The 21,864-nt window shown below is 38.5% G+C and overlaps 5 protein-coding genes across 12 annotated transcripts; 3 read left to right on the forward strand and 2 right to left on the reverse strand.

Moving 5' to 3' along the window:
• Positions 1-77: 77 nt before the first annotated feature.
• Positions 78-3,409, reverse strand: LOC104807796 (protein LAZ1). Of its 5 annotated transcripts, XM_010533213.2 has the most exons (10): positions 3,069-3,365; positions 2,871-2,937; positions 2,590-2,766; positions 2,459-2,515; positions 2,150-2,258; positions 1,745-1,929; positions 1,560-1,648; positions 1,184-1,445; positions 752-1,003; positions 301-654 (listed from the first exon to the last, which is right to left on the reverse strand). In XM_010533213.2, the coding sequence occupies exons 3-10, from the start codon at positions 2,740-2,742 to the stop codon at positions 301-303; spliced, it is 1,461 nt and encodes a 486-aa protein (XP_010531515.1). In that variant the 5' UTR covers positions 2,743-2,766; positions 2,871-2,937; positions 3,069-3,365. The 5 variants fall into 5 exon arrangements, with proteins under 5 accessions (XP_010531514.1, XP_010531515.1, XP_010531516.1 ...); XM_010533212.2 differs by lacking the exon at positions 2,871-2,937 and having other exon boundaries at positions 78-654; positions 3,069-3,364; XM_010533214.2 differs by lacking the exon at positions 2,871-2,937 and having other exon boundaries at positions 2,590-2,760; positions 3,069-3,366.
• Positions 3,410-4,443: 1,034 nt separating this feature from the next.
• On the forward strand, positions 4,444-6,496 carry LOC104807799 (transport and Golgi organization protein 2 homolog). The gene is made up of 5 exons (XM_010533217.2): positions 4,444-4,634; positions 4,708-4,891; positions 5,431-5,640; positions 6,023-6,217; positions 6,290-6,496. The coding sequence occupies exons 1-5, from the start codon at positions 4,552-4,554 to the stop codon at positions 6,425-6,427; spliced, it is 810 nt and encodes a 269-aa protein (XP_010531519.1). The 5' UTR covers positions 4,444-4,551; the 3' UTR covers positions 6,428-6,496.
• Positions 6,451-6,865, reverse strand: LOC104807798 (metallothionein-like protein 4B). The gene is made up of 2 exons (XM_010533216.1): positions 6,754-6,865; positions 6,451-6,659 (listed from the first exon to the last, which is right to left on the reverse strand). Exons 1-2 carry the CDS (start codon positions 6,840-6,842, stop codon positions 6,506-6,508), a joined length of 243 nt encoding a protein of 80 aa, XP_010531518.1. The 5' UTR covers positions 6,843-6,865; the 3' UTR covers positions 6,451-6,505.
• Positions 6,866-11,355: 4,490 nt separating this feature from the next.
• Positions 11,356-16,107, forward strand: LOC104807800 (serine/threonine-protein kinase STY46-like). Its single transcript, XM_010533218.2, has 16 exons — positions 11,356-11,719; positions 11,935-12,049; positions 12,276-12,370; positions 12,489-12,608; positions 12,753-12,807; positions 12,930-13,040; positions 13,270-13,320; positions 13,666-13,841; positions 13,920-14,027; positions 14,125-14,198; positions 14,309-14,484; positions 14,771-14,866; positions 15,157-15,237; positions 15,331-15,384; positions 15,698-15,832; positions 15,903-16,107. The coding sequence occupies exons 1-16, from the start codon at positions 11,511-11,513 to the stop codon at positions 16,005-16,007; spliced, it is 1,761 nt and encodes a 586-aa protein (XP_010531520.2). The 5' UTR covers positions 11,356-11,510; the 3' UTR covers positions 16,008-16,107.
• Positions 16,108-17,428: 1,321 nt separating this feature from the next.
• Positions 17,429-19,544, forward strand: LOC104807801. Of its 4 annotated transcripts, none has more exons than XM_010533223.2 (6): positions 17,429-17,590; positions 18,274-18,425; positions 18,522-18,629; positions 18,703-18,851; positions 18,930-19,011; positions 19,088-19,544. In XM_010533223.2, exons 2-6 carry the CDS (start codon positions 18,417-18,419, stop codon positions 19,199-19,201), a joined length of 462 nt encoding a protein of 153 aa, XP_010531525.1. In that variant the 5' UTR covers positions 17,429-17,590; positions 18,274-18,416; the 3' UTR covers positions 19,202-19,544. The 4 variants fall into 4 exon arrangements, with proteins under 4 accessions (XP_010531525.1, XP_010531522.1, XP_010531523.1 ...); XM_010533220.1 differs by having other exon boundaries at positions 17,432-17,590; positions 18,535-18,629; XM_010533221.1 differs by having other exon boundaries at positions 17,432-17,590; positions 18,298-18,425; positions 18,535-18,629.
• The last annotated feature ends 2,320 nt before the right edge of the window (positions 19,545-21,864 follow it).

Raw genomic sequence — 21,864 nt, forward strand, 5'->3', positions numbered from 1 at the left:
AGCAGGACCATTGTGTTGTCTGGGACATTGTCGTGGCTGGTAACTAGAAATGGCTATTATGCTTAATAGTCACAAGGGAAAAAAAACACTTAACATGGTTTTATCATTTTTGTAATAAGAATCATGCTACACAAAGCATCGTCAAATCTGTACAAGATGTTCAATATTTCACCTGTTTTAGTCCTGAGCAGAAGGAACATCAGCCATCCCTTTTACAAACAACTGCTACAGCCTCGGGCTAGTGCTCTGTTTCAGCCCTTGGAAGATATATATAGCATTCTTTTGGAAGAGAAACTTTTTCTAATCTTTGGTGATCCATCTACGGCCTCTGATCTCAAATGCGCCATAAGCCTGATCGCTACTGCTCTCTCCTCCGCTCTCTGCGCTTGTGTATCCTGATTTTCGCTGGTGCTTTTTGGCTTTTGTTACTCCACTGTCACTAAAGCTCCCATTTAGAAGTGGATCATCAATCCCACGGATCACTCTGCGACCAGATGATGTGGAGACACAACTATCGTCCTTAATTCTTCTCTTGTCCTTATCCTGCTTCTTTATGTTCTGAGAGATTTTGTGCAATTTCTCGTTGAACTTTGTGATGCTCTTTTCCACGGGCTCCACGGCTTGAGTTACAGTGAATTTCACATCTTTCACAATCTAAAGCATAAAATCACCTTGTCATCAAAAGTTCACCAACATAAATCTCTACAGAACACAAATTTTGATAAAACAAAAAAAGAGTTTGAAGACTCACGTATTCACCTCCACCGACGAAAACATCTCTCACGCTCTCTTTGATGGTCATACCGCTTCTGGCATCAACATCTGGTTGTGGCAGGCGAAGCTTGGTTGGTCTCTCACTGTCCCTAACCTCATCTGGATCAATAGGACAGTCAACAGATGCATAGTCTCCAAGAACCGCAACATCTCCAGTAAAGCGGTCTCCCATCAGCTCGTATGGTTTGGCAGGAAACACATACAGGTGAACAACAGAAGCAATACCCATCTGTGCTGGATAAACAAAAACTGTTAAAAATTTAATTTATTTCCTCAGGGAGGAACGAAAAGCATAGAACTTGTCGCAGAAAAATGAAAAAGTAAAGTTCAGCCTCGGTACATATAATCAACCAGAGGTCAGAAGTGATGAATTTGGTTCACACGAATGTTGGTAACAGAAGACATCTACCTCTATGCAAATGATGAAGTCTTGCACACTAGACTTCAACTGCAAGCTTTGCGCTATGGAACTTTTGAACAACCCCAAGGAATACAGAAGAGCAATGGCAACACCTTGCCACCAAGTCAGAAACACAATTGACTTGAATGTTAAAAACTTGGCCAACGGCTTTATGTGAGCAAGCTCGTCTTTTGTTGCAGCATAGAACTGAACCAGACAGTACAATGCCCATGACTGACTAAAATTCAGGACAACTGCCATATAAGGGTACCTACATAAAATATAACATGTGAAACAATAAGATGGCTTTTCTTTAACCCTTGTAAAAAAAAGGGGTTTTATTATTCCATAGTTTTAAAACTGCTTGCCAAGGCAGTTAACTTACCCACAACCCCATTTAAACTCTCCTTCACAGTATACACCAAAAGCTTCAAGAATTACAGCCGTGAGAGCAGTCAGTGACTTTATTATCATCTGCCGAAGGAGAGAAATAGTTTATGCTCCTTCTCAAATATGGAGTTGAGGAACAAGAAATAGGATGATACAAAAGGTATGTATGGCCAAACATACATATTGAACAATACCGAACTTGACGACTTGATAAAACCATCGACCTAATTTCCATGGTTTCAAGAGGTAATTCATCGGAAAAGGATGCTTTATTGTTCCTTTATCATCATTGTGATCTAAAAGTGGTGACTTGAAGTTCATACGCCCCTGTCTGTCCATAAATTCAATGGTCCTCTCTTCTCCACCTGAGCAAAGATATTTAAGATGTGCATGGCAAGATAATGGCGTTGTTAAAATAGCAATAAACACTTATAAGCTCTTAACTAGTGTCATTCAGAAAGCAGGGAACCACCAGAGCAAAGGAAATTATATCAGAAAGGCAGCCATTCTGTTCCTAACGGAAAATGAAAAAAAAAAAAAGAAATGTTAAGCTAACTGATGTCACGAGCGCTCAGGTGACCATACCTAAACAGGCGACAAGGTATCTTCCAAAACAGTACATGGCAAAAGATTCATAACAATCTCGTAGTATCCCGCAATCAACGCTAATGGATGGATTCACCAGCGATGCAAACTGTCCAAGGAATTCCAGTCAGGACCATAAGCACAGCGCACAATATGATAGGCTAGGCTACTCGAGGGGCACAAATTAAGAATCCAGCGACAAGTATGATAACGGGTAGGGTACGAGCAAATGTTCTGTGAAGGCTAGACTATTCATAGAACGAGCTGGAGAAAACAAAAGACCAGATTCTGATAGGCTAGGCTACTCACAGACTCTATGGAATAGCAAGGAACCATGAGGATGACTCCGATCAAAAACTTTTGCTCCTGCAGGGAGAAAACATCAGAGGACCAGTAACAGAGTACTATTCCTATTTTAAAAGAGAAAAGAGGGCACAAACCTCAGGATTCTTGTAAGTAGAGAGGTGCTCGAACAGTAGAAATAAGGAAAGGGAAAGGGTGAGAAGTAGGAAAACGCCAGCGATCAAACTTGCCCACACCGGAAGCGAGTAAGTCAATTGGGAAAGGAGATGGTAAGACTTTGATATGCCCATCGCCCTGTGCCAACCCCTCTTCAACTTCAAAAACCATAGATTATCAGCAAAGCAATATCCCGTCACATATTGCAAAAGAAAGTTTTGCCAAAAACACCGTGTAATAGCCCCAAGAGTCTATCTCTCACCTATCAATTTGCTGAAACGAGTTCGACCTGATAAAATATGAAGCGAACCCACTGGAATCTAACGCATCTATCAACAAAGGGACGGGCCTTTCGGATCGAGCTCAGCTGACTGAAAATCCTCTAATCTAATTTTGAACCCAGATGCAAAAGGAAATTGACCCTAGCCAAAAACGATGGGAAAAGGAGGGAGGAGAATACCTGATTACGATCATCGAGGAAAACAACAAGTGGATAGAGGAGATATCGCTCTGGATGGGTGGATGATTGTTTCACCTCTGCATATGGGCCGACGCGTCAAAGCATGAGAGACAAAAAGATGGCTTCCATCGTCGATGGTTGATAAATTGAAAAGCTGATTCAAAATGTTTGCTTTGGGTTGAAGATGACAAAAAAACGAGACCTTATAATATATATAAAAAAAATGATCTTTTTAAAACCTAAACATCTCCTCAAATTTATTTTCAGGCATAACCAAAAAAAAACGCCCTCCTCAATGTATGGTGGCACAAGAGACTTTGTATTAATGTAGATGCAGGGAAACGCTCCAAAAAAAAAAACTCAACACCAAGCCAAAGGAAAAAGGAAAAACTAATCCTCCGCATGTGCACGTGGTGCTGTTTCATAGTCATAAGAACGACATACAGTTCCCATCGCAAAACAAAACCACACGTAGTTCTTCTGCGGAACGTCTCAGTTATTTTCTTTTTTTTTAATAACTACCTTCGTCTGAGGGTGTAAAATGGACGGAACGGGCCGGATTCGGATCGGATTCAATTCGGATCTAAATTTTTCAGATCGGATCGGTCCATCTATTTATTTTTCGGGTCTATCATCGATGGTCCGAAATCCGATCCTACGAGACTTTGGACAGATTCGGACCGAATTTCAAGTTTTTTTATTAAATAAAAATATTTTTTATAATAACAACAATAATAACAATAATAATAACAACAAAATTAAAATAAAATTAAAAAAATTATTCAATTGATCAATTGTCTAAGACTTACATCCGATAAAAATATATTAAAATAAATATAAATTTTTTTATCTGTAAGAATATATTAAAATAAACATAAATTTTTTTATCTACATCGACTACAATTAAAAATTTTTAAATTAAAAAATGACCATATAAACTTTAAAATATACAAATTTATCAAATATTTTTTAATATATATAATATATATTCGGTATAAAAAATATAAAAAAATATTGATATAAAATTTAAAATTAAATTCATAAAACATTATACATATAAATTATACCAAAATCTTATCAAAATAGTCGATAATATATATATATGATTTTAGAAATAAAATAATATATAATTTTAGTATATATATTAATCAAACTCATCAAATATATAAATATATATATAACATAAATAAAAGATTTTTTATGTTATATGAGAATAAAAATCTATTTATTCGATATGTTTCGGACTAAATAGGTGGGTCGGAAAGGTATCGGATCAGATTCGATTTTTTTCGGGTCGAGTCGATCCGTCCATTTATTTATCGGACTATATTATTAGATCCATATCTTTAATTTTTTTTAGGGATCCGACCGGATTTCGGGCTTCCGTATTAATTGAACATTTTTTATCTTAGAATCGAACCCATACTTTGACGTGACTTTTCAGCCACTGTGCCTGCAGAATCAGACGGTGAAGTGTTTGCCAATGTGTATAGCGGTGTTTCTGTGGCGATCTCACCCTCTTTACCCTTTGCTTCTGTTTCTCAACAGAGATGAGTATCACAACAGGTAAGGAACCCGACTTCTTCTGTGAATTTCATTCCTTTTTTGGCTGAAACTCGTGGGTTCATGGTTGATGGAGGCCGACGGAGCCGCTGAGGCGGTGGGAAGACGGAGAGATGGTGGGAGGAAGAGACGTGGTCGGCGGCGGGACGTGGCTCGGCTGCACGAGGCACGGTCGTATCGCTTTCCTCACCAATTTCAGGGAGGTTTGTTCCAATCCCAATGCGAGAACCCGTGGACATCTCCCACTCCGTTTCTTGCAGGTCCGTACATCTTCTGGAATCAGTAAAGGTTTGCTGGATCTGTATGATCATTTTACGAACGACCGGGATGCTCGATATGAAAGTTCCCAACTTTGTTTTCTTTGACTCGATAGCCATGTTCGTCAATTGTGAGAATTGGAGGGTATTTTCAAGGATCTGGGGAGGTGTGATAGATCGGTCGTTCATTCTTTGTATGAGACTGTAGGTAGGCCTCCAACAAGATGGACATGATCGATGATCCTGATTCCTGCCTTTCCTTTCCATTTTCTTCTTGTAAATGTTTATTGGCATGTCACGCTGTGATCCGTAGTTCTCATCTCAGCCGATCTTTTGGTGCTCGGAACGGCTAGACTTTGTGAATAGTATCCGTGCATACCTTATTTTCAGGAATTGCTGTATGAAGGAGGGGACTTTGTATAGACATACATTTCATTTTGAGGTTATGTGATTATGGCTCGGTAGAGCTGCTTCCGTTCACTGGGTAGTGCTGATGTTCTAGGCAGTGTTAGTAAGAGGAGTTGTTGTTTTTGTGGCAGCAGAGCGGGAAAAGCCCCACGGAGTTTGCTGAGGAGTTGGAGAAAGAGTTTGACCAGTACAACGGCTTCAACCTGGTAGTGGCTGATGTGTGCTCCCAAGTCATGGTTTACATTACCAACAGGCCTCCGTGTGCCAACAGCAGCCTCGTCCGGGAAGTTTCGCCTGGAATCCACGTCCTCTCCAACGCAAATCTCGACTCTCCCTGGCCCAAGGTATTCTCTACGACTCTCTATTGTCTCTCTTTAGAACCTGAGTATTGCGTGAAACGGGGTTCTCAAGTACAGAACCTTCTTTTCACCGTCGTACGGATGAACGGGTTCTTAAGGTATTATTGTCCATGTGAACTGTAATGATCATATAGACGGACTTCTTCCGAGCGAAAAGCATGGAGATAACAAGACATGTAGGTAAAATCCTAGTTCTTGGAAGGGTCCTTAGCACAGAAAGTGTTGCAGATTCATCAAAAATCCATGGCGGTTTTCTCGAGGAAAAGCTTTGGCCTTGGTTTGCAGGATTCAAGATTAGGCTATAAACGTGTGGCGACAGAGCGAACTTGCTCTCATTTTGCCCTTTCGCTCTTGTTGTGTTGCGCAGTGTCTGCGACTCAAAGAGGATTTTATAAAGTTGTTGGCCGGAAGCAAGGGCGGTGAGTTCCCAATGAAGAAGATGACAGAAAAGGTGATGATGAACGGTGACAAGGACGACGAAGAGGCCAAGCTACCCGGCATCTTCCAGCCGGAGATCGAGTTCAATCTCAGCTCCATCTTCATAGACTTCCAACGACCAAATGTAAACATCCTTACTAGATGTTATTTGTATTCAGTCTCCCGGTCCAGGGATTAACAATGGTAGACCGCACAGGGGCGATATGGCACCAGAAGCATCTCGGCCTTGAGCGTCAAGTGCGATGGTGAGGTATGCTTCTACGAGAAGCACCTGGAAGGTGATGCGTGGAAGGGACGCACCGAAGAGTTTACGACGCAAACCCGAAACATTTGATTTGGTGGTGTTGTAGTATTCACTAACAAAAGGAGCTTTTATTTTATCAACAAAGCATACAAAGTGTGAGTCGTGGCTCTAAGCGGCACAGGTCGCGCAGGAGCAAGCATCGCCGCACTTGCAGAAGGCCTTGCCCGTCCCGGAGACTTGGGTCTTGGTGCAGTTGCAGGGGTTGCAGCCGCAGTGCGCCCCGCACGGGCACATCATGTGCCCCTCCTCGCTGCTCTTGCACCTACCCCCACCCGCCAAGACAGTACAAGGAAAATATTGTTGAGGGTTTTATTTATGTCCTAGTTTAACCAGAATTAATGAGAGTTGGAGAGAACCTGCAAGAATCGCCGCCAGGACACGGGGAAGGGCAACCACAGCGGTCGTTGCAGGCGGCGCCTGAGCTTTCTTTTCCGGTATCTGCCATTTCGTTGAACGATTCCCTCCCATGTGAGAGTGTTATACATATATATATTTCTATGCAAGACGGCGGTGTGTTACAAAATCTGCTGGCGGCTCGACAGGTGTTCGACACGTGGCGTCAGGCCATGAAACGTGGCGTGACCTCCTATGATGTGTCAATCGATCACCTCGACTGTTCCCGATGTATTCTCACCGCCTGTATAGGTTCACCAATATCTAAGCGGGCTATGTTATAAATTGTCCAGTCACCACTCTCACTATGATTCAGCATCCCCAAAATGTTTTTTTATTTGTCTTGATTTTGTAAATGATGTGGAAGCAAAGTTTATGAATAAACGTGGAATGAATGTTGGGCATTATCATCCCACCGAGCCCATTGGGCCGTTGGACATGAAGCCCACACCCATTCACCCTCTTGATTTTTGCCTTCGGTCACGTGAGTGCAACACTCCTCATCCTCGTCATCATGCTTCTCTCTGTCATCCATTTATGAATTTTTCTTCTCCTCCCAAGTCAGCTCAGTAATGTTTTCCACATTGGTATGGTGGCCTTCTTATCCTCCCTTTTCCATATATATAATACAATATACATACATGTATCCCCTCTTCAAATAAAATATATTCTTCCCATACTTTGGATATTGTAATATAATCAGGAGCAAACAACATGTGCTCCATTATAAGAGATACACTAATTATTTCTCTAGATACATTTTTGAACCGTTATGGTGTGTATTTGTATTATATAAATCTTGCATCTGTCAACCCTATGCCATATACTACAAGTCTACAACGACCTGCCGAGTTGAATGGTTTGTTACTTCCTAATTAATTAGACCCAATCATATTATAGCTTGTCTTCTTAATTCATGCACATGATCCGAATTTTATTTCTCAAGTATTTAAATAACATTTTCGGATTCCTAATTAATTAGGATTTAGTTGCTTGTCTATTATTAACTTAAAATTTTAGTATTCTTTATCGACACGTTCAATAAAATTGGATGGAGATATATTTATGGTAGAGATGGACACGGGTCGGGTATCCCCGTTTTTTAGAAAACCCGATCTCGGTCACATCACCACGGGTTTTACGAAAAAATTATCTCATTCTTCACTTCATGAGATCCGGGTACCCCTAACCCGAGTTCAATAAGATTCTCAATCTCATACTCGAGGGTATCCGGATCTCATAAATAAATAATTCAAATATTTTATAATTTATAAAATTCAATAAAAATAACTTAAATAACATTTAAAACTCAATTTTATAAATTATAAATTCGATTTCATAAATTATAAAGATTGAGAATATAGAAAATAATAAAATAAAATAAAAAATTTTAGTAAATAATAAAACAACTTAGATAAATGTTATAAATAAATAGATATTTTTAATTTTTAATAAATATATCGAGTATCCGGAGTATCCGTTATGGGTTAGTCGAAACCCGAATCCAGATCCGGGATCAAAAACTCGGTCTCGTTAAACCCGGTCTCATCATCGTTAATATTCGGGTATCCTTGATCTGGGTACTTATTAAACCGGGTAACCCAAACCTCTGGATTACGGGTTGAAACGTTCACCCCTAATTTATGGTCTTGGATGAACTGAATGACAAAAAATGGTCGAGATTCATTGATCCTATATACAGTAAACTCACCTTTCTTTGTAATAAAAAATTGGAACATTGAACATTGAATTGGTGTGCATATACTATATACAGGCTAGTATATTATTAATTCACGTAGGTAGTTTTATTTTTTTTTATAAATAAATGTGGGGTTGGGTGGATTATTCCTTCCAGCGGCGCGCCGCCGCGAACGACCTTTGGTGAGGCCTAAAGGGCAGAGGGTCCACATCAGACGATAGGATCCAGACATGTGACGCCACGTCATCACCCCCCTCAGAAGGGTTTATTCCCTCCTGATCTGCGGCATCTTCGCCTCCTTTTGTCAACTTTCTTTTGATTGCAATTTACCTTTCTTTATTTTATCCGTTGAGCTTTCTGGGATCTCAATTATATACATATATATACGCGGATATATATTAAAACACAACTGTGATATAATTTTCCGGTATTGTATATATGTTTAACTCGAATTAAATAATGGAAATATGGTTTGAAGAATTAGCGGTAGGTATAAATTATAATATGGTTGTTTGCGTGGAACGTGGACATAGTCGATTTAATAAAGAAATCCGCGTGCTTAATTACAACTTAAAAGCGTATTAATTTCGATTGAAATTCGGTCGCCAGCCATACCACGTGATCTCTAGCAATTTGTTGTTGTTGTTGTTGTTGTTGTGCTTATAGCGTATATGCATTATTTCCTACACATATAAAAATATGTAATCAGACAATAACTAGTGACAGAAAAAGTCTACTTTAGTATTTTGTTCTCAACTATTCACCCCCACGTATATATATATATATATATAACCTTTTTTTTAATATTTTTAAATCTCTTGTATTAGCTATCGCCTGACTTGAAAAATATAACATGCATATCATTTTCTTACAAAAAGAGAAAACTATAGACAACAAAACGCGATAGAAATACTTCTGTAGTGTAACATAATAAGTTTCATGGTTAATATATATATAGAGGGATAGAGAGAGAACAAAAGAATATCAATGGACCGAAACCTTCTTGTAAATTGATTGAATGGATTCTACATAATGACGGAAATAAAATTATGTTAAACTCTATCAATCCAATTTATATTTAACCGGTGAAATGAGAATATATATAAGGTCCGGTACTGGATGTAGTCTTTCTTCCGGATAAAATGTCTAATATTTATAATGCTTTGTATATTTTCTTCAATTTTGAGTCTCAAATTGGGATCCGCCTTCGAAATTAGTTTGGACTTCGAGGATATCCTTATAAAAAAAATGTTAACTCTATCGACTTTGAAAATGAGCCAATAAATTGCCTCTGGAAAAAAAAAATCATATTGTTAACGGATTTATGGAGCTAGGATTTGTATGAAAAGTGAAAGGAATCAATGGATTATATATATATATATATATATATATATATATATATTGTTAGGGTCCATAGAAAAAGATAATTATGGTAAACAAGTGAATGGTTTTGGGACAAATGGCAACCGGATGCCGACAATGGGTCAACGTTGTCGATCAAATAATAACAATGACGATTATTAAAAATTAAAGTTTGCAAACTAATAATTCCTGTTCCTTTTTTTTTTCATCATTGTCATCCTATAGCTTCAGTTGTATCGTAGTATGTACACGAATTCGATATTTAAAATATTTCTCAATAAGTAAAGATATTTCTATTCGCGAATATTTACTGCGCAAACATTTTTTGCCGCTTGAAAATCCCATAACTTGAATAATTTTGTTTTCGGTGGACCCGAGAGTTCCGCACACGTTGGTCGGTCCATAATGTACGATAAAATATGCTTGAAAGCATGCATATGATAATTAATGAAATGACATAAGGCGGTGATTGTTCAATATCCCTCGGTGTCTATGCATGTAATAATAAATAACAGCCTAACTCTACATGAGTTTAGGGATAAACAAATCAAGATATAAATGATGCGTTGATATCCTTTTATAAAGACAAAAGAAAACATTTTCGCTTTCATAAAATTTGGATTAACTAATTATCCTCCAAGCACCTTTTCTTTTTAGACATTTTTCTTTTTTGTGTTCTTTATTTCACGTGCGTTCGCCCCTAGAAAAGTTATCGGGGAGCCAGATTTAAAAATAAAAGATTGTTTATATTATTATTGTGAAGGCTATCTAGAAATTGGAGATAAGCTTGATTCTTCAAAGGGTATCACTCGAAACTAGGGGTGGCCGTTTCGGTTCGATTCTTCGAAACCGGACCGAACCGAAAAACGGTATATTTTCCGACTTGAAACCGTTCCCAATTCTCGAACGCTATTATTTTTAGACAACCGATTTTTTCTGGAACCGAACCGAACTTTAAAAAATCCTAAAAAATCGAATATTTTTAAAGAAAATCTATATTTTTTAATAAAATCCGGAACCGAACCGAACCGAACACAATATAAAAACCGATTAGTGCCTATTTTTGTAAAACCGAAAAAACCGAACCGATCCATTTCCGTTCCGAATCCGAACCGTTTCCCGAAACATCCACATCCACATCCACCCCTACTCGAAACACAACAACCGATATAATGCAGTTTTTAAATTTTTACGGGAAATCTAATTTAAAAATAAACGACGTAAAGGGCAAAAGAGTAAAACAAGGGAAACGTGATCCCAGGAGAATATGCTTTGAGCTTCAAAAGGGCGGCGTTATCTTCGGAGACTCGTGTGGATTGAGTCCGGCAGAAAAAATCTCATTATTTATGTTAATTAATCTCCTTGACTGAAATCCCAATAATACCCTTAGCGGATTATCATTACAAAGGATTCCACGGCGGCATGACTCCTTTGCCCCCCTCTACGCCGTCGTTTCACCCATTTTTTTTTAAAAGGATAAAACGTAAACGACGATCGTATCGTATGTATCTCTTCTGTTCCTCTCAATTTGCTTTTCTCCTTTTTTTTTTTCCCCACTCCTACCAAATCTGCATACAAACAAACTTACTCCCACGTAAAGAGAGAAGAGATCATCGCAAATCACAAACTTTCCCATCTTGTGTCTCGCGTTGGTCGGTAATGGTGATGGAGGACAGTGAAAGCTGCGGCAGCAGAGTTGCAAGCGAGGCCACGCCCTCGTCACAGGCGGCGCAGGACCGTCGGCATCGGCAGAAGGTTGAGGTTTACACTGAGGTTCTCCGCCGTCTCCGGGATTCTAACATCGATGAAGCCGATCGCCCTGGTTTCTACGATGAGCTCTGGGCTCATTTCAATCGCCTCCCCACTCGGTATATTTTTCAATACAATCAATCATGTACATTACTGCCCTCGCCAGTGTGTGTATGTATATTTTGCATCGGCTTCTTCTGCATGCATGTGATATGAGTGCTTCTGTTTTGGGCACTGGATTATGTTATTCTACCGCCAAAATTCATTAGTTGTGTTCAGTACTTTGTTTGCTTCTGAATTTTCCGGGTCTGTCTAAAAATCTCATGTTGTTTAGGTATGCCTTGGATGTGAATGTAGAGAGGGCAGAAGATGTGCTGATGCACCAGAGATTGCTGCATTTAGCTCATGATCCTGCAAACAGGCCCGCCATTGAAGTTCGTCTCGTTCAGGTGAGTTGTTCGGCGGATTTGCGGCTAAGCTATCCGCAATATCTATGTCGTGGAGGGTTTGTTCCAAACTTTTGCCATCTTTTATTTTTGTTGTTGTTGTGGGGTTTCTGTTACTTGATCTGCTTCCGTGGCCTGATCTCTCATGTTCCATGTTTTTATGTCGCCTTTTGTGAGCATTTGGTTGTGTATGGGCTCATGGGGTATTTGGTGACTTATCTTTGTGAAGGTTCAACCCTCTGGGATCTCAAATGACTCTACTCCTTTGGATTCTCTTGGTCATGAAGCCGATCAAAGTTCTCCTAGGCTCTCTACCAGAAAAAGGTTATCTCGTGAAACAAGTTAATCCTTGATTGTTTAAACTGTTGGTTCTATTTTTATCCTCCGATGTCAACTCATACTTTTTACAATGGTGATTCTCGTTTTGGTCTTCACTTGCCAGCATACATCCACCGCCTGCATTTGGTTCATCGCCTAATCTTGAAGCCCTTGCACTTGCAGCAAGTAGATCCGAAGATGATGAGGGTGAAAACTCTGTGCATGCCAATTCACTGTATTCACGGTATGTAGTTTCATGTGGAAGATGGGAAAACATTGCAACTGAAATATGTTCTTTTCTTTTGCTTTTGGTGACTACTAGCGAGTTCCAAGTCTAGTAATATGAATACAGATCGAGCTGTATTTCATCCAGTTTACTCAATTGCAGGCCCTTGCATGAGATAACTTTTTCCACGGAAGACAAGCCTAAACTCCTCTGCCAGGTATGTGCTGAGTGCCTGTTTCTTCAAAGAGCTGAAAGTAAGCAAATAGTGTCATGAACTTCTTCAAAGGTCATATGGTGATAACCATTTGTAAATGCAAACTGTCTGTGTTGATGGTGCAGTTGACTGCCTTGCTTGCTGAGCTCAGGCTGAACATTCAAGAAGCACACGCTTTTTCTACAACCGATGGCTTCTCACTTGATGTCTTTGTTGTTGATGGTTGGCCATACGAGGTACTTCTTGCTTTTTCTTTTACATCCTGATAATGTTTAGTTACCCTTTTCTATAGTCTACGGGACCGATTTTTTTTTTCTTTTGCATGGAACTGTTTTTTTTATATCTTATAGACCTGGAGGGTGTGTCAATCTTTTTTTTTAAGGCATCCTGCTCTGTGTAGATTTCTTTTCTTAATTTCAATTCTGTACGTGTGTAATTGTGTTGTACATACTTTTAAATTTTCAGGAAATAGATAGACTTAGAATAGCATTGGAGAAAGAAGCAGCAAAGATTGAGGTATTTGTTGTTCTTTGCAGAAATAAGGCCACTTTGGGCATAAGTTTCTTTTTATTTCCTCTGGTATCCCAACCTCTACATTCTTCCTTAAGAGGTTGGATATGGTTACAAGTTACAACTTACAACTTGCTCTCAGGCAGAAATGTTCTACAAATCCTATCTTTGATAGGGTGATGACTGGTGATAATTTTCATGTAATTCTCTCAGAAGCACTTGAAATCCGAACAAAATAAGTTTTTAATCCATCTTTATGCAATATTACATTTTCCCTGTTACCATATACTTCATAGCATCTTGATCTTGTTTGCAAGTTACTAATAAATCATTCACGGCGTTCGTTTGCAGAATCAAACTTGGCCTATGCAGCAATCGCTTGCTCCTGAAAAAGAAAACGATCAAACAGGTGCCAGAAAGAGCAACAATCATGTCGCAATACCCAATGATGGAACTGATGTTTGGGAAATCAACTTAAAACATTTGAAGTTTGAGAAGAAAATTGCATCCGGTTCATATGGAGACCTGTAAGTTAGCTCCATCCATAAAAAATGTTGTTATCTTTAAGATGTTCAAAAGTCATTTTTCTCTTTTCTTTAATTCAGGTACAAAGGTACTTATTGTAGTCAGGAAGTTGCCATCAAGGTCCTCAAGCCTGAGCGTCTAGATTCCGAGTTAGAGAAAGAGTTTGCCCAGGAAGTCTATATTATGAGGTTTGTGGTTCTGATCTGTTCTGTTGTAAACTTATGTGCTAACACTCACTTGTATCCCAGATGCTTGAGATACCATCCATAAATTTTCCCTTTCTAGGAAAGTTCGGCACAAGAATGTTGTACAGTTCATTGGTGCATGCACTAAGCCTCCACATTTGTGTATTGTTACAGGTATGATGCTATAACTACGTTGAATATTGGTAATAATTATGGACAGAATTAAGCTCGACAGCTTGTTTTGTTTTTCACTTGCTGCCGATTTGTGTTTTCATCTATAACAGAATTCATGCGTGGTGGAAGTGTCTACGACTACCTGCATAAACAAAAAGGCGTCTTTAAGCTTCCAGCTTTGCTTAAAGTAGCAATTGATGTTTCCAAAGGAATGAATTATCTCCATCAAAATAACATAATCCACAGAGATTTGAAGGCTGCCAATCTTCTAATGGATGAAAACGAGGTAATATTCTCAACTTAGGGTTATCGTCTTATCCTCTCGGTGGATACCGTGTACACGAACTCACGAAGTGGGTTTGTGGTGTACATGCATGAACCTTCTTTAGGGCTAAAGATGCATTGCTATTCTTATGCACTTTCCTGCACGAATGTTAAGCAGTAATACCGACTGTTCTCTGCAAAAAATGCATTCTGCATCCTCGAACTTGTTACTTTTTGATAGTTTTATTCTCCACAAGTAGCAGACTGGCGCATGGATTCATATTGATTTGTTTGTTTTATTGTTACAGGTGGTCAAGGTTGCAGACTTTGGGGTGGCCAGAGTGAAAGCTCAAACTGGAGTCATGACTGCTGAAACCGGAACATATCGGTGGATGGCTCCAGAGGTATGTTCTGGCACAGCCGTGCTCTTTTCCTACTGGCATAGTCAAGTCATTGGTATTTGTGTCAGTTGACCGCTACTCGTGGTTTGCTTGCGGGTTAATCTTCTTTTTACCTTTCCTCGGAAACCCTGTGTCTCTGTTTGGCTTACGTATACTATGCCAAGATTCACTACCTCAGTCAAAACAGTTGTTCATCATTGGTTTAAAGTAGACGACTCCTCCAATTCATTTTTGTTCTATCTTATATCTTCAAGAATCACTTTTTTTAATGCAAAAAATATCTTGCAACGAAGGTTATAGAGCACAAACCATATGATCACAAGGCGGACGTTTTCAGCTTTGGTATTGTGCTATGGGAGTTGTTGACCAGCAAGGTGCTTCAGTCTCTTCTCCTATTTCGCCATCCTTTGATTTCACTTCCTACTTTTAAATGGGCTAACGCACATTTTCGATTGACATCTTTCCAGCTTCCATACGAGTTCTTGACACCATTGCAGGCAGCTGTAGGAGTCGTCCAAAAGGTAATTGCTTTCAATCTGATCTAACCTTGAATGCATTCCCCTTTGGTTGACCTAGGGAATGCATTTCTTCTGTTGTTTGCACATCCTGTCAAAACCATATGTAGGTTTGCATATTAGAAAAAACGCATGAAAAGACACATTAGATGAAGATATAAACAAATGCTCTGGGAAAGCTAAAGTAGAACCATGTTAGGTTTAGGAAATGAACTGCAATGGCGCAGATGAATATCGGTTTGAGAGAAAGGTCCTCTACGAGCACATGGCGGTAATGAATGGGAGATGATACGAGTAAGTGTGGTTTAATATGATATAGGGGTTAAGGCCTACGATCCCGAAGAGCACGCAGCCAAAAATAGCGGAGCTACTTGAGAGATGCTGGCAGCAGGATCCACAACTGAGGCCTGACTTCTCAGAGGTCATAGATATCCTACTTCACATTTCCAAGGACGTAAGTCAGTTGCCGCTTCTGTGTATGCCGCAAACTGTCTGTCAGGTCTAAACTGATCTCTTTTGGTCAGGTTGGGGAGGAGAGCGAGGAGAAGCGGAGATCTTCCGGAGGAGGTGGTATCTTCTCTGCACTTAGGAGAAGCAGTTTCCATTTGAAATCAAACTCACACAGCTGAATGTAAAACAAAATTCTTCAAAGCTTTTTTTTTTAAAAAAAAACAAAATTGTATAGTACTTTGGTCGGAGCATTATCCAAAATAACCTCCTCTCGCTGAAACTATTTTTGCATATAGCTTTATTCATATATGATCATCTGACCAAAATAACTTTATGATCATATTGATTATAATATTAAATTTATAGTTATCACATCAAAATTACCATCAAAATTACCATGGTTACATTTAGATATCACACTAATCACTTATCACACTAATCACTTGGTAAAATTATTAAAAATTTAATATTGTGACCAATGTGATCATCATATGACCATATAATTATTTTGATCACATGGGGTATATGAGAATTAATTTTACCAAAAAGAGGTTATTTTAGATATTTTGCTAGTTTGGCCCCCTCTCCTTTCATTTTCTATTTAATTGTGTACTATTTGGCATCCCTCCTTTTGGTCTATGTTGTTTTAAAATGATTACAAATTTTGAAAAATTTGATTCAAATTCGAAATGAAAGGTGGCTGGCCGAATTACAAACTGTTGTTGTTAGTGTTTTTGCCCTTCTATGAAATATGTGTCGAGTCGTGACTAGCGGTGTAAAATGGACGATCGGACCGGATTCAGGCCAGATTTAGTTCGGGTTTAGATTTTTTTGAATCGGGTCGATCCGTCCATTTATTTTTCGGACCTATGATCGGTGGCCCAGAGTCCGACCCTATAGAGCTTTGGATGGGTTCGGACTGAGTTTCAGATTTTTTTTATTTAATAAAATAAATATTAGTGTGTAATAATAATAATAACAATAATGTTGTGTTATTTAACAATTTTTTTTAAAAAATCAGTAATAATAAATTTTAGTCCATAATTAAAAACTTTTAAATCTAAAAAATAATTATGTAAATTTTAAAATATATAAATTATTTAATATTTAAAATATATATAATATATGAAAAAGATATTTGGTACAATAAAAAGTATAGAAAAATATTAAGATAAAATTTAAAAATCAAAGTTAACCTCATAATATAATATATATATATATAACTCAAACCAAAATCTAATCAAACAGTTACATATAAATAAAAATTTTTATATAATATTGTGTGATATAAAATATCAAGTGAAAGTAGAAATCTAATCATCTAATATTTTTCGGGTTAAATGGGTGGATCAGACGAATTTCGGGTCGGATTCAATTTGGACCTTAATTTTTTCGGATCGAGTCGATCCATCTATTTATTTATTAGGCCAATATTATTAAACCCGAAACCTTAAATTTTCGGGCGGATGACCGTTCGGGTTTTATTGACCCCCCTAGTCGTGACAATGTAGAATTGCAACATGGGCCTATAGGCCCATTTTATTTTACCAGAGTTGTTTAGATACTTTCCAAAATGGGCTAACTCGATCTGAGAGAGACCGCGGCGGTGCGGAGTTGAAAAGACTGGAGGAGCCACTCTTGCAATCCGAAGCGACAAACCAAAGCACTGGTGGAATCCTCTTCCTGGGTAAGGGCTAAGGGATAACCATATTTAGGGCAAACTCGGCTCCTGAACTATCTCCTTAAGGAGTTCAAATCTGAGGTACCTCTTCCCTTAACAGTCGCTTCTCTTCAAGGTTTTGGGATTCCTGCATTTTCGATTTCTCAGTTTCTTCTTCTCCTCTCAGTATTTACAGATTGCTTTGGTTTCTTCATCTCTGAGTATATACAAATTGATTTGGCTTCTCTGTATATAGACTGATTCCTTTTCCTCGCTTCTTCTTCTCTGTATCTTTTTTACTTCATCTGATTTTGATTTCTGGCGTTGTAAGTCTGGTGAAATGGGTTCATCTGAATTCTTTTGATGTTTGATGTTTATGAACATGTTCAACTTGTGAATTGAGTATTTTATTTTTTATGAAATTTAACAAAGCATGTTCAATCATGCTCTCGAGTGAGTTTATATGTGTTTTTAGTGTGTGATATTCAGGTTTGTGAATTGTGATGTGTCTTCAGCATTTCTTGTGAGGAATGTGTGAACGGTTTCCTTATGGAATTTTGTGATTTGGCAAAAACTGGTTCGGGTTCGGGGTCCCGTGGGTACCCTCCTCTATTGCAAACCAGCTTCTCCTTAGCATTGTTTTGCCTTCGAATCGACTGTCTCGCCACTATTAAAGTAGTCTCTGTTGATTTATCCTTCCTTTAGCTGCCTCGAAATTTCAGTTCGTGTTTGTGGTGATGAGAAATCGAAGACAGTGGCAATAATGAGTGACTTTCTGCGATCAGGTTCTGAAATTCTACTTTTTCCAGAGTTCTCTCTCCACTTTGTCTCCTCAACTTCCATGTCCTAATCTTTAACTCAACACACCAAATTCCACAAGACGGCCTCTGATTTTCATATCGGAGCGGGATGACGGTTTTCCCGGCAAATGTCTCAGGTAACTTTTTTATTCTTCTGTTTGCTCCTTGATCTTTTTTTTAGATATCTTCTGGCAAAACCTTTTTTTTTATGTAATCTTCTGGCAAAACTTGAGATGTCGTTTCCAGGTTTAATCCAGTTGGGTCATCCTAAACTTCCACACTTTCGGAATCAAAGAGCTTATTCTCACGGGATCAGAACCAGTATCTTAAACCCCTTCACGGTAATTGTATTTCTTTTTCGTGTTAATGGATTGGGGGTTATGGCAACCCCGTTTGATTCTTACTCTTGTTTAGATTCTCGGAGGGAGTGTCTTTTATAACCAGACAAAGTATGTTGGTTGCAAATCTACGGTATCTGTAACTGCTACCCATCAACCTTTGAGCTCTCATGACCGATTACCCCCAGAGCCCTTCTGGTTGAGCCTTCTTAAGGATTTCATCTGGTATGAATTCTTACCCGATCAGATTTCATCTGGCTGAAGGGTTCTTGTGATCTGAGTCACTGTTTTGTTGTTTATCAGGAGTCTGAGAACTCTGTTCTCGTTTCTGGCTGAGCAACCAGGCCAGCTTAAACACGTAGAGTGGCCGAGTTTCAAAAGCACGGTATGTAATCAAATGTCTCTCGTATAGAGAGAATATGCCGCGTTTGTTTTGATGACTTTGGGGGTTGGTGCTGCAGCTCAAGACCGCCACACTGAGCCTTGTACTTGTAGCCGTCTTCATTGTGGCACTTTCATCTGTGGACTCCGCTCTTTGTTACGTATTATCTCTGGTCTTGAGGAAAGCCACGTGAGCCGAGTGAATGAAGCATTTTGCAATCTCAAGGCATTCAAATAATCGGATTGGAAAACATTCGCTAGCTTCTGAAGGGATCAGAATCGTCGAAACGTTATCAGGATGTCTCAAGGCGCACTTGGCATTCCCCTTTTTTCATTTCTTGTGCCATGCAAGGATAATGCTCGTGTAGGAAAAAACCCACATAATAGTTATAATAAAAAGCTCTCTGCTTTTCTATTACACAAGTAGCTTGCACATAAACTTCCAAGTAAGCGACAGTTATTTGGTTCCTTATTGAAATGTGGTCGCTTCTTATTCTTGTTACACTTTTGTTTTATTATTTGTCATGTCAGCCTTCAGTACAGCGTTTGGATTGATGGCAAAATGGAGCTTGTAGTTGACCCTCTTCTTATTCTAGAAAGGTAAGGATGCTCGTTTCTCTTTGAACGGAAGAAGCATGTGTTGTAAGACTACGGAAGAAGCATGTGTTGGCAAAATGGAGCTTAGTATTTGTTAATTTGCGGCGTGGTGAAATTGAATCATCGAATTTATAAACCTTGGAAACTAACCCTTCTCCTTGACCAAAAGCCAACATCCTTGATGATGGTTGTAGGGGACTTATATTGGGGCAGAATCTTGATCATGTGATTCCTCTCCTGCTTTGTTTGGCATTTTGCATTCTTTAATTATCATCCAATTATATTGGTATGAGGGATTAGAATCTTGGAGCATCAAGAAGAACACAGTTAGTGGAAGACGGCAGCAACAGATAGGGATGTGGTGTCAGAAGCAGGATACGAATATGCGTTTAGTGTTTAACAAAAAAAAGAATATGCGTTTAGTGCTTTGTGTGGACTTTTATAAAAAATACCCCTACAATGCTACAAAGATTTCAAGGTATACCTATGCAAAAATAAAATAAAAAGTTAGTTCAAAACATACCTTTATAATTATGTTATTCCCATAATACCCATTGGCGTGAGTTTCAATGACGGAAACAGAAGAGAGAGAAAACAGTAGGATACGAATATGCGTTTAGTGTTTAACAAAAAAAAGAATATGCGTTTAGTGCTTTGTGTGGACTTTTATAAAAAATACCCCTACAATGCTACAAAGATTTCAAGGTATACCTATGCAAAAATAAAATAAAAAGTTAGTTCAAAACATACCTTTATAATTATGTTATTCCCATAATACCCATTGGCGTGAGTTTCAATGACAGAAACAGAAGAGAGAGAAAACAGTTTTCGGTTCCCTAGAAAAAAAATTAAATATTTTAAAATTTTTAAAACTCCCTCCACCACAAAATTAAATTTTTCGCGTGAATTTTGAAATTTTTCGGTGTGACCAGTGTGACCAAGTGACCAGTGTAACCAGTGTGACTAGTGTGACCAGTGTGACTAGTGTGACCAGTGTGACCAAAACTAAATTTTGAACGGTGTGACCAGTGTGACTAAAACTAAATTTTGAACGGTGTGACCGGTGTGACCAGTGTGACCAAAACTAAATTTTGAACGGTGTGACCAGTGTCATAAATAAATAAAAAACCACACGATTCACTCTAAAAATCATAAAACGCAAACACAAAACACAAAGTTTATGCATCAAACCAATCTCTTGTATTAATGAGTTTACCTTCGGTTCTTGTCATTTGTTCTGTCTTAGACCGACTCAAGAAGAAGATATGAGGTCGTCGGTGAAGATATGCTCAACGAAATAATCATTTTTCGTTTGTTTTTCTATGTATAAAAATGAAATGAGAAGAAAGAAAATGGAAGAGTTGAGAGAAAGATAAGAGTAGAGAGAGAAAATTAAGAAAGAAATGAAGAGTTGTCAAAGAATGAAAACAAGAGAGGTGAATTCAAAATGAAGAAAGGAGTATCACGTTACTTTTGTGAGAGGGTTAATTATGTCTTTTGTTCCTTTTATTTTTTTTTTTCAAAATTTTAGGGTTTTGAAGGGTATACCATGAAGTCTTTGTAGTAAAGTAAGGGTACTTTTGCTATTTTGCCGCTTTGTGTAGATTTATGGTACCTATTGGCCAATAATCAGGTTCATCCGGCAGAATAGCAGAAATACTCCTAGTTTGCTACAATGACTTCACGCCATACCCTTCGAAACCCTAGAATTTCAAAAAAAAAAAACGAGTAAAAGACATAAAAGGCCTTATAAAAAACGATACGTGGCGCAATAGGAAGGGAAATATGGTTAATCTTCCCTAATCGACACTGTAACTTAGTCTTTTTCGAGACAAATTTCGAAACTGCTTCTCTCTCTCTCCCGTTCGAAGAAATCCGGCGAAATCCTATCATTTCTCTCTCGATTCTCAGAAATCAAAACAATGGCTTCAAAATCGAACAGAAATGAAAGCAAGACTTCAACTCCCGCTCGCAAATCGGGACGTGGCGGAAGGAAAAACCAGGAACTGAAGGTAAGTTTGAGTTTGATGCGATGCAAGAAATCTGGGTTTTTTGGTTTGAGTTTATGATTTTTAAGTTAATCGTATGATTTATGGTGGAAAATGGGTTGTTATACTCACCGAAACGGATTTATGGTTTACCTGGTCACACTGGTCACGTTGGTCACACTGACTGATTGAGGGTTGATTTCTTCTTTGTAGGTTCCGTTCATATATGATTTTTCAGATATTCAATTCGCACCGAAGATTGAAAGCAAATG

Source organism: Tarenaya hassleriana, unplaced genomic scaffold (genome assembly GCF_000463585.1).
Source record: "Tarenaya hassleriana unplaced genomic scaffold, ASM46358v1 Cleome13, whole genome shotgun sequence".
In the NCBI taxonomy this organism is placed as follows: domain Eukaryota; kingdom Viridiplantae; phylum Streptophyta; class Magnoliopsida; order Brassicales; family Cleomaceae; genus Tarenaya; species Tarenaya hassleriana.